The following is a 12155-nucleotide window of genomic DNA, read 5'->3' as shown; positions in this document are numbered from 1 at the left end:
AGAAAATCACTTGTTTAACCATTGGAAGCCAAACATGCCAAAACAGTGGGAAAAAAATCCTGCAGTTTTGGCTGGTGAGGCCTGGGCTGTGCTTGTTTACTTGATCATCCCAACACATCCCTGCACCTCCATCCTACACACCCACACTGTGACGATGCTTCACACCATGCAGTGCCACTCAGTTTACTGGGCAGGGTTGTACGGACAGCATGTATAGCTCTGGATTGTGGCAGCAGCTCAAACCTTCACAATGCAGCACAGAAGGGCCGGGGTCACCCGGTGCCATGACTGAAGGCTGTTTTCCTGCCTCCTTTGCTCTATTCACCACTCATTTTGCTTCAGAAAGCAAAATTCTGTGACTCCTTTGGGAAGCAGGCCGCGCACGCGCACACAAATACCCGCGCTCGGCCCCTTTAAGGACCCCCCCACACTTCCGGGTAGCGTGACATCGCGCGCGTGCGCCGCGCGCTGTGATGACGTCACAGAAGGCGCCGGGGCGGGCATGGAGCAGCGGCTGGCCGAGCTGCTGGAGGAGCTCACCACGGCGGGCGAGCCCCAGCTGGAGCCGGGCAGGATGAAGGAGCTGAAGCGAATCTGCAGGTGCGGAGCCGCGGTTTGTGACGGAAAGCAGCGTGCGTTGTAGGGCTTGAGTAATTGTCCCCTTCCTCCCCTCCCCCACCCGTCCCCGCTTGCTCAGGTCGGAAGAGGGGCACGTGAGCCACGCGTACCGCCTGCTGCTCGCCAGGCTCCGTGAGGAGCACGCCGAGATGCGCTTCTCCGCCTTCCAGATCGTGCAGGAGCTCTTCTCCCGCTCGCACCGCTTCCGCACGCTGCTCGTCTCCGATTTCCAGGAGTTCCTGGAGCTCACCGTGGGGGTGAACCACGAGCAGCCGCTCCCCCCGCCCCGGGACGTGGCCCTGAAGCTGAAGAAAACGGTCATCGCTGCCGTGCAGGACTGGCACGAGAAGTACGGGGAGGCCTACAAGAAGCTGGCGCTGGGATATCATTATTTAAAGCAGAACAAGAAGGTACTCTGCGTTTTTACAGCCCTGGGAGTCTGTGGGGGGTTGTCTCAGTGAGGTGTTTAAGGTGAGGAGGTCAATAAATGTGGACGGGAATCTGTTGGAAGCAAAGTGTTGCCATCGAGAGACCTCCCAAAGAGACAGACCCTAGACTGACCCAGTGTCCCTTGAACTTGTGGTGGTTGCTCTCAGCTGAAGCAGAAGCCCTCTCCTTAAGGTATAAGGTGTTAAAAGTAGCAGATGCTTACTTCTTCACGTAGCATGTTTTCTAAAGGCTTTTCTAAACCTGAGATGCATTTAAGGAAAATACATGCTGCCCACAGAGCTTGTGGAATCTCTTTCTCTGGAGATATTCAGCATACACCCAGTGTGACCTACTACAGGGAGCCTGCTTTAGCAGTGGGCTTGGAGTGGAGAATTTCCAGAGGTGCCTTCCAACCCCTGCAATCCTCTGTTCCTGTGTGATTCTTTCCTTGTGTAGCGAGATGAATGCAAGATGGAGGAGGCGTCACACACTTCACCACGTACAACAACATCATGTTGTAGTGCTGCTTAGAAGCTGAGCACTCTGCTGCTCTCCAGGAAGATGTGCTTTTTTCAAAACCCAGCACCTTCTCTGAGAGCACTGTATTGGTTTCTGGGATTCTTTTCCTTTTAAATTGTTTTTAAACTTGTCAGGTAAATATTATACACGTATCACTTATAATTCAGTGACTAAATTTACTTAAATATTGTATTAAGTACTGATTAGATAGAGAAGGTAAGGAAAAGGGCAGTCTGAGGCTCCAAACTAAGTCATAGTGTGTCAGAAATACAATGGAAGAGTGTACTTGTGGGAGGGGCTGAACTGTAAACACCTTTCTTTAAAGTGATTAAAGAAAAATAAAATAACCAGGCCAAAAATTAAGGCCATGTCCACAGTCAAATAGTGGAATACTGGGGTGTGGTGTTGTTGTTGTTCCTCTTTTAATGTGGTTAAAAGGTTTAAAACCACAGACTTGAAATAAGAGCTTTCTCAGTGTGCAAACCAATAGGGCTCCGCCCACTGACTGCTGCCTGGGTCCCCACGCTCCAGCTGCTTCAGAATGGAAGTCACACCTACACCTTAAGCTGATAGAAGAATAAATAGATTTATATGTGTTTTTACGTATTTTCTGCAGGATTTTTTTGATTCAAGGAAAGCACAAATGGAGTTGCAGGTTGAGTGTGAATTATAAACTGAACATGACTGAGTGTATTAGTGCTGAATTCCTATGTTTTCCCTAAAGTTGCAGTATTTATTGCTGTCTAGACCCACAACTTAGGCCTTTTAAAGCAAGAAGAGTTGTTTGCACCTCGTTGTGTCCAGCTCCAACATTACAGACTAATAATAGAAGGCTGCATGTGTTCTGCTCCAGCACAGAAGCTGATGAACAACTCCAGTGTCCCTCTGCGTTGTCTGAATGAAGCTGTTAGATGGGTTCTGACCAAGTTTCTGAGTTACTGCTGGTTCAATCAGCAGTTATAATAAATGTTCAGTGGGTGCTCGTAATACATGTGCAGTGCCAGGGAGGGTACAGCCTTTATCAGCAGCAAAGGATGGGCTCAGCCAGCCCTCAGCATAATCCATAATGAAATTAACGAAAGCTGTGTGGTAGCACTCAAAAGGAAATACTTACATTTCCTTTTGCAGATGGTCTTTCTTATGGAATATCACAATTCAGGATTCATTTCCTTAAAACAGAAGTGAGAATATGTACATTTTCAAACCCTTCTACGAAAAAAAAACCTAGAAATTTTTTAGGAAACAGTGTTTTGAATTACTCGGTTTTATGTTTTACTAGCAAGAAGGTGAGGCTAAATTATATCCTTTCTTTCAATCAATGGGTACAGCAAATAAATAAATAAAGCCCGTCGATTCTGAGTAGTCCCTTATTAGTAGGAATAAAACCTCCATTCAGAATTTCTGTAGTTATTGATTCCAGGAGGAGAGGAGATGAAAGGAAGTACTGCCGAGGTTCTGGCTGATTGTGTACGTTAGAAGATTTTTCACCACTGATAAGGATCTTAGGAAATTGATTTTCTATGTACTTCTTACAAGGAATGTTGTACTTTTCTTTTTCATTTCCTTAGGTGGATTTTCAAGATGTACATGCAAGAACAGTGGCTGAAAGGAAGAGGGAAGAGGAGAAGCAAAAACGATTGGATAATGTTTACAAAGAAAAAGCCAAAAGAGCTGAAAAAGAAATGGCAGGTGATGTGCTTTGACTTTGGTGGGTTTGGTTTGGTTTTAGAGCAAGTTTTGTAAAGTTGTATAAATCAAATCCAAGCAGAATATATAACCAAATAATAGCAAACCCCAGAGTATTGGAAGATACATTTGTTAGCACTTCACTTTACTCACTTCATTAGACATTCTTCAGGTTAGAGAGACAAGGGTCCCGTAAAGCTCAAGTAGAATGAGGAGATAAAAATAAATGCATAAATATCTGGTCAGTAATTCAGGGTGTGAATGTATAACCTTGCACAAGCACATTGTATGCAGTTGGACTTGGTGATCCCTGTGAGTCCCTTTGAATTTGGGACATTCTGTGATATTAGAAGAAGTTTTGGATCTAGTGGCTTAATTCCTGTGTCTATGACTAGGTACAGTCTTCTTGACTGATGACCTTAGTTTTATTGTACGTGCATTATCTGTGTTCCAGAAGTTTGGATGCGAGTCTGCACAGCAATCCTAGATTCAGTGCAGGAAATCTGTGAGAAGTATCACGTTGCTGGGAGCTGAATCTCTGAACAACGTGTACACAACCAACATACTGCTGCAGTATTTAAGAGCAGGCGTGTACTGAGTTGCAGTTGGAAAGGGTTATTTATTTCAATTGCTTCAGTTTGTGCAGTGAATGCATTTATCTGTTTATTCTACGTGCTGTGCAAATGTTTTCATGCATGGGGGGGGGGGGGGGGGAAGATTTAACCTTCTTAAAGTTAGTTTTGCTGGCAGCATCTCTTGGCTATAGCATATATTCATGGGTACACCTGCAAACAACTATAGCATTTATGGCTGTGGAATGAGTGCCCATTAACATTACTGAGGGTATTTGTCTCTTACCATACTGTTCTTCTGCTTTAAATTTACTGGAGTATTTGAGTCATCTTTGATACAAGGTTGAAATTTTAGGCAGGGTGGGGAAGGAGTGCTGGTCCTAAATCCAGGAAGTTCTAGAGTTCCTCCTTAAGAGAAGTACTGACTCTTTTACGAGTCTCTGAATTGGGAAGAAAAATGTATGGACAAATTATGGCTGATTCCTGGATAAATGGGTTACCTCTTTGGCAGTAGTATTTGTATTGTAGATGTTTCTCTGCTCAGGAGTCAACTTTGCACACTGTTTAACAATGTTCTAAAACAATTGTCTTGTGATAGAGCTGTCCCAGGAGATTGCTGATACGCTGACAGCGATGGAGAACTGTTTCCGACTTCTGTTGCCAGATCCTTTTGACTTCACTGTGAACAGCATGGGACTGGAACCCAATGAACAAATGTCTGCTCATGAGGATAGATCTGCATCCTCCTTGTCCTCATATGTGGGATGTGTGGATGATGAGCAGCCGTGCTGCAGCAAGGACATCCTTCCTGTTTCTCAGTGTGTTAGAACTGATCAAAACAAAGAGTTAGGTGATAAACAGAAGAAGCCTGAGCAACATATGTTAGATGAGGACGTGCGCTCAGAAGTTGAAACTGATGTTCCTGCTCTCGGAGATGATGATTATGACACATTTGTCAGGAATCACGGACTTATTTCTCATAAGTATACTCTAGACCTTGAACTATCCACAGGTACCTGCAACAATTTTTCACAAAGAGCTGGAGGCAATTTTCATAGTGCTTTGTAACTGTTCTGTTTTTTTTTTACTTTGCTTGCTTATTTTTGCTGTAACTTGGGGGTGCTTGGGGTTCCTGAACAGTATTTTGATTTATTTTGGGCTTCTTTTCTATTTCTGGCCCATCTAGCAACCATTCTTCATTTTGGATGGTCTTGTATGGGATTTACAGATTTTATTAACTACCTTCTGAAACTGAACATTTGTATTAGTCATCAACTGATTATAGCACTCCATGGTATATCTATTTCCCACTATTTAGAAATGTAACCATTTCTTTACTGTATATAACATTTTCTTTCTGCACTCACTTCTTTCTTTCTTCCTGCAACGTTGATATAAGCTACTAATTTAAACAGTTTAAAATTGCCTGTTTCTTAAGCTTTTCTTTGTTACTGACAACTTGCAGGAAGCAGTAAGTAGAGTTTTACCAGGAAGATTTAAGGGATATAATCATATCTTTTTAATGTAATTTTGTTAATAAGAATTACATCTAGGAAAATCAGGGTAGTTAGTGCTTTGGTAGTCCATATGAATTCTCTTACAAATACTGTCCAATTGGAATTTCAAGTGCAGGTGGCTGGTCAGATAGACATCTACTTCTGTGCTTGCAGACAACAGAACTGGAATGATACCTGTGGAGCTTATGGGCAGCAAACGGATGTAAAATGCCATTTACCATTTTTACTTGTGTGGTGGCATATGTGGCTTCTTTGACCATCAGCCCCTTTTGGAATGGGGGGCCCTAGGGACTTTGCATATTGAATAAGCAGAAATTGCTACATTAAGGCCCAGTTATTTTACTGGAACATAGAACAAGATGTAGTGTAAATAGTAAAACTGCACTTGTTTTCTGTTTATTTAGTGTGATGGCTTAAATCTTTCTGTCATCACTGAACTGAAAGCTTTTTGTCTTTTTGAATATGTGGCTAACAGAACAATAATATAAAATATGTATAATTATACTATTATATATATTATATAAGTTGTTATGCTATTTTACTCCATTGAAAATATTTTAGAAAGGTTCGTGGCTACTTTTTAGTGTTTACAGTAGCTTCACTACAGGTAAAACTAAATGTTGTTTTCCTGTTTGGAGCAGATATCAGAGTGAATGAGAACGAAAACAATACTGCTGTAATAAACAGTGTCATGGATGCTCAAAAACTCATCAGAAATAAGTTCTTGCCTTCCGTGCAGTCCTGGATTCAGGTGGGATAAAGACTTAATTTCTTCACTTCCTATAAAAACATGGTCCAGCCGTGGTATGACTTGAGGGTGAGAGAAGAGAAATTAAGATTGCCAGAAACGTTGGTGCAAATAGAAAAGAAGATTGCTGGTTCTACTAGGGATGGACAGAAGGGGAGAGTACAGGAGCTGCAGAGCTTGATTGATGGCTCAGCACTAGGTGTGCTACCTACAGATGCATTTAATAAGAAGAGACATCGAAGAAATCACAGATTCTTCACAAAATATTTAAGTAGAGCTTTGTGTTTTTTGTTCTTTTTTAAACATGTCTGCATCAGAAGAATGCTGTCTTTTCTGCCAATTGGTGTTATTCTCAGGAGCCTTATGCAGGAAATATGGCCTGCCAGAGGGCATTATTAGGGGATGTTTATAGCAACTACTCATTTTTTATTCATCTTTAGTGGTTGCTTTTAGCTTTTATATGCTAGATGGAGAAAGAATTGTGCTGCCTAATCATTACATGCAAAATAAAAAAGTTTGAGACATTGTTTCCTTAAAGGTAGAGGAAAAACATTTTACGTGTGGGCTTAGTTTTATAGGAAGAGAATAATGTAGATTTTTTTGCTTTGCAGTTATTTACCCGTGCAGGAATAAACGACGATAGGTTGAGATGTGCCATTGATCTTAAGAATAAAATGGAGTCTGCTCTGAAGAAGTACAAGGAAATGAACATCTCCTTTAAAGAGAGAAAAAGAGAAGTGGTGAGTTTTTAAAACTATCAGTGTTGCTAGAGAGAGCCATTAGTAATGCTTAGCTTGTGGACCAAAATGCACTTTCTCTTCAACCTCATTCTGGCAAACTTTTCAACATGGTTTTAATTGATTCACTTAATTTGTCTGGCTATACCTTCAGTTAAAGCAGTTGAGCTGAAAACCTGTTACAGTTCATCAGGAGGCGTGTTATTAGGCAAAACCATGTAATACCTTAATATTGGTCATATAAGGTTAGGTTTGGATTTTGTTTACTCTTAGTTTCTTCACATGCAGCATTATGTCCTCATCTTCCTTTGCCCAGATAATTACTTCTGGGGAAACACTGTGTAGCTGCTGTTCTTTTACCATATGCAGGACTTTGCTAGCTCTACAGTTATGAAATTAGTGTCTGCTTTGTAGCATTTGCTCCCTACAGTAGGCAGATAGCAAGACTAAGGACATCTTGAAAGAATTAGCTGTTATATAAAGCTCTGAAGTGTCAGAAGATGACAGATTTTGAGTATCAGGCAAAGCTAATGAATAAATGGAGGCTGAAAGATCAAATGCTTTATTCAAATCCAAAAAAGGAATCTATACCGTGTTTACATCTCTAAAACAGAGCTGCACAATGCTCCTTTCTGCTGCTTGTGATCCAGCTTAATTACTGTGGAGTTTGACATGCAAGTGTTTTGGGTCAGGGTCCAGAGTAAATCCTGGTTTGTGGCTGGACTGTAAGAATTTGATCTAGTTGTTATACCTTGGATTAAGCTGTGGTAGCCTGGTTTAGCCATGACTGAGTGTTGCAGACTTTGCTTTCCTTGTGCAAATGAAGCCTTATTAAGATTAATTTGGTTCATCATCTTAGTACTGCTGATGTACCACGTCAGTCAGAAGTGCCAACTATGAATGAAAAGTACTCTAAGACTGTCTTGTCAGTTTTTTTTCCCCTCAGTGAAATATGTGTGCTACCTTAATGCAACCAACTATGAAGGAATCCAGACATCTGCTGTCATTCCTGCCATTTGCTTGACAGGACTTCATTTGCTGTACCTCTGCATGGAATATTGGTTGCAATATTTCTTGCAAGATATAAAGGACATTCAAGCCTTGCTTTTTGTGTGTGTGCGTACACGTGTATGTGTTTGAAGTGGTATGTTACCAATTCTGGAGATTGATCAATGCAATCTGTACGAGGTTGAAAGGTAATAAATTGTGCTGTTACAAATAAAAAAAAAGGAAAATACATAACAGTGCTCACAAAGAATACTTTCAAAATGAAGCAGTGCGTATTGAGGTATTAACTTACAGAAAACTACACACAATTGTTCTTTTTCTTTCCCAGTGGGAAATGCCCAAATTTCATTTTGGTGCTGATTTAATGTAATTTATGACCTGAACAAAGACAGCTCTGTGCTGTGGAATGAGACTGTTGAAATTATCTTTTCATCACGTGACAACTGACTTGTTTGAAACTTATCAACATGGTAAAGGGAGAGTGCGATAGAAGAAAATAAACCATGTCATTTCTTAGACTGTGATTCTTAGCTCCCAATCTGTCAAATATTTACATGCCAGAATATGAAATATTATGCTCAGCTCCAATTTAATCCAGCATTGTTGCTTACAGTCAGAAGTAGCAGTACGTAATGCATGTCCTTGTGTTACTGGAACTATGGTTCTTGCCAGGCCGTAGTATTGCTGCACTCTGTGTTTTGAGATGCAAATGCAGAAGCACTGATAGCAGAGCACTGGCTTGCAGCCATCCTATCCTGACTCAGCTTGGTGCTTTATAAACATGATTTGTTAAGATGTGCAGTCAGTGTTGTAGACCTGCATGTGTGTAGAGGTGAGCACCTAGAAATGAAGGGGAACATTTTATAAGTGGAGACAGCACGTAAATGAAGTGTCTGAGTGCAGAGGATCCCGTGTTAATTGGTCTGGAGTTGGTCTGTGATAACTCGGTGTTTTGATATGCTATCAGTTTTCCTGGCATCTACTGATTGCAGTGTGAAGTGCATATGGGCAAGTTCTCTACCAGGCAAAAAAAACTTTGAGTGTAATTACGATACTGCACCACAGGCAAGCCTTATCTTCAGTGAGAATGTGATTTTCTGGTAAAATAAAACCTAGATCAATAGGGACTTGGGAACTTGACTGGGGACCTGAGCTTGCTCAGTCTCCTCCAACTCTGGTTTTGATTTGTGCTCAGTTTTTGTCTCCCTTTTCATCTCTTGTACTGTTGTACTTTCTTTCTGTTCCTATTGGTGCTAGAATACCTTCTCAGGGTTTAGTTTCAAGGGAGTGGCAGGGAATTTCCCACTCCCATCTTGAGATCAGGAGAATTGATGAGTGCAGGGTTTTTGTGAGAGATTTCTTTGATCTCTGGAAAAAATATGAAGCCCTGCTACTTTGCAAACTGCGGGATATTGTTTTGGAGCATTACAGAACTTCTCTTAATGAAGTCATTTGCAGGAAAGCACACAACTTTCTGCAGAGAAACACACTGAATTGAAATAGATAACCGTGACAGGTGGAAGAGCACAGTTGGTGCAGAGTTGAGCAGAAAGAGTCGGTGCTTTTAAAGCCTGTCAGCACAAGTGGACAATGGCACTCTTCTGTTTGTACCACTCAGGAGGAGAGGGAGAAGAATGACAAAAGTTATCCATTGACAATCTAGAATCATAGAATCACTGTGGTTGGAAAAAAGACCAAGATCATCAGTCCAACTGCCCACTTATCACCAGTATTTCCCACCAAGCCACGTCCCTCAGTACAACATCTGAACGTTTCTTGAATGCCTCCAAGGTTGCTGACTCCAGCACCTCCCTGGGCAGCCTGTTCCAGTGCCTGACTGCTCTTTCAGAGAAGAATTTTTTCCTAATGTCCAACCTTAATCAGTCCTGGTGTAACTTGAGGCCATTCCCTCCAGTCCTACGGCTGGTTACACAGTTTAAAGAGTCCTATCCCCACCTTGCTGCAGCCTCCCTTCAGGTTACTGCAGAGAACAGTATGATCTCCCCTGTGCTTCCTCCAGACGGAACAATCCCAGATCCCTCGACTGCTCCTCAGAAGAGGAAACAAATCCTTTGCAGCGGATTTTCTAAGTGTTGGTGCATCCCAGCATTCTTTCCCAGTGCTGTGCCACCAGGTGTCATCAGCACATTTCTTCCTGAATTGCTTTTTTTCATAGAGGTCATGGGCTGGATGGACAGTGGCAGCCTCAATGTACTGATCAAAAGCAAAGGAGTTTTTGTGTACTTCCACAAATCTTGTTTATCATAGTGAAATATTTGTTTAGGGCATGAATCAGGTGTTCACTTCTCCTGGGAAATGCACTTTGAAAAGATAAACCAGAGTTTAGAAATCGGGTTTTTCTGTGAATCTGAGATTTAGCTGTATCTGGGGAAAGAGGACAGAAGCGATAAAAGCCTTTTATTTCACAGTACCTGGATGCCTGGGCATACCTTTCTTTCTCTCAACTCCTGTTCTGGATAATCTCAGTGTCCAGTAGAGGGAGTGCACACTGCACGTTCGACATTTTTCTCTACACCACCTTTATCCAAAGCCAGCCATCGTCTTGGTCTGTGTGTCCAGGTAAACTTAATGCAGTACACTAGAGACACTTTGAGTTAGTTCTTGGCTCTATTTAAATGTATTATTGTGGAAGAACAATTGTAGTTAGTGGCTGAGATTGGTATTTTAATAGAAATACCTTTTCTCAAGGTTTAATTCTTCTGTCGGAATAACTTGCTTATGGCTAAAATGTTCATTTAATTTGTTTTTCCTGGTTAGAAATAGTTTTGTTAGTTAATATCTTCCCCCTCCTTTCTTATAATTCTAAGCTTTTTTTTCTTAGTATTTGATTTGCAGCTGATTAGATACAAACAGTCTTTCAGTTTTAACAGTTGTTTAGAGCACAAGTGCATCATTTAAAATACGCACAGTGCTTTTCATTTTCATAAGTTACATAAGGGGTTTTCCATTTGGATCGTACTTGAAGTTCTCACATAATTAATAGAATTGAAGCTCAGCTCATTGGCTATATTTTGTGAACTGAGAGTATATTTATCTCTTATATAATTGCCTTTGGGAAGCCATAAACGTTTAATACTCAAGCTGACTAAAACTTAACCAGATAGAAGCTAGAAGGCAATATGATGTGAGAAACATCCTGCTCTTCTGTCCACCAGCAGTGGAGTGATTCACCAAGCCTATTATACTTTGTATTTTTAATTTCAAGTCATACTAACAACCAGGAATATGTAATATTTCATTAACTGGCTTCATTACTTTTTGTTTCAACTATCTTTATCTTCTATCAAACCTGAGTGTACGCTTGAATCTTGATTTATTCATGTACTTAATTTTATCCATGTGAAACATCTGGTTGGATTCAGTAATGCCATTAATAATTAGATTTGGAGGAGGCTGTCCTTGGTAGTCCGGAAGCTCATCAGAGCCCTGAACCCTACTGCAATACAACTCTTGACTTTTTTCTGAAAGAACAATATCAGAAAATGTTTACAAATATAGTTTACAGGTTTAATATTTCATGGTCATACTCTGCTCTTAAGATATTTTTCTATGTAACAAATTTTACCACGTAATAAACTAAGCCACGAGCTCTTCCAATTGGCTACAGAGCTATTTCTGCTTTTTTTTCCCCCATATCTTCAACAACAGCTTGCCATTTTCTCAATGCTAATGAGTTATTTCTGTGTAATCATTTTGTAACTTTATGAACAGCTCTTCAAGTCTGTCTTTTAGTTGGATCAAAGGCAAAGAGTGCATCTTCTCTTTCTATAGCCATGTTGAATCTAGTCCAGTTGCTTTCTTCCTGCCTTCCAGCTTTGTGTTAACAGCTTCTTGTGCTCATGCCTTCATTTTTTCATCTTGTAGAAGCTGGTTCTGGGGGGGTAAGTCGTTGTCATTCTTCCCCCATGATACCTTTAAATTACACTCAGACAAAATTCTAACTCTTAAAGTGGCCCTTTAAAGAAACAGAACTGTTTAATTTTGAGATTGAATAACTTGATATTCTTACATTCTCTGAAACTAGGAATATTGGTAAATTAAATCAGTATAACACCTAAAGATTATAAAATCAGTATCATGCCTGAGTCAAAGTATTACATTTCACTGTTCAGAATAAAGATTAATAATGTTCTTATGGTCTAAGTAGTACACCAGGCAACACTTCTTTATTTAGCTAATGTTTCTTAAAAGGACCAGGTCAACATAAACACAGAATATTCAGATTCTTCTTCCCTCCTCCCTCGTTTTGACCTTCGTACTGTATCTATTTCTACATGTGAGATGTCTTTCCCAATCACTT

General features: G+C 40.7%; 1 protein-coding gene across 2 annotated transcripts in view; it reads left to right on the top strand.

The window, feature by feature from the left end:
* Positions 1 to 502: 502 nt before the first annotated feature.
* Positions 503 to 12155, top strand: part of UVSSA (UV stimulated scaffold protein A) — a 42674-nt gene continuing 31021 nt past the window's right edge. For both annotated transcript variants that reach the window (XM_065735895.1, XM_065735896.1), the window contains exons 1-6: positions 503 to 600; positions 698 to 1028; positions 3135 to 3255; positions 4423 to 4836; positions 5983 to 6092; positions 6701 to 6829. In XM_065735895.1, coding sequence (XP_065591967.1) covers positions 503 to 600; positions 698 to 1028; positions 3135 to 3255; positions 4423 to 4836; positions 5983 to 6092; positions 6701 to 6829 — 1203 coding nt within the window. The remainder of the gene's footprint in view (positions 601 to 697; positions 1029 to 3134; positions 3256 to 4422; positions 4837 to 5982; positions 6093 to 6700; positions 6830 to 12155) is intronic.

This window comes from Cyrtonyx montezumae, unplaced genomic scaffold, assembly GCF_038088225.1.
Source record: "Cyrtonyx montezumae isolate F1298 unplaced genomic scaffold, pur_monq_1.0 scaffold_2, whole genome shotgun sequence".
Lineage (NCBI taxonomy): Eukaryota > Metazoa > Chordata > Aves > Galliformes > Odontophoridae > Cyrtonyx > Cyrtonyx montezumae.
Note: the sequence above shows the minus strand (reverse complement) of the source record. Positions and strands in the feature narration are given on the sequence as shown.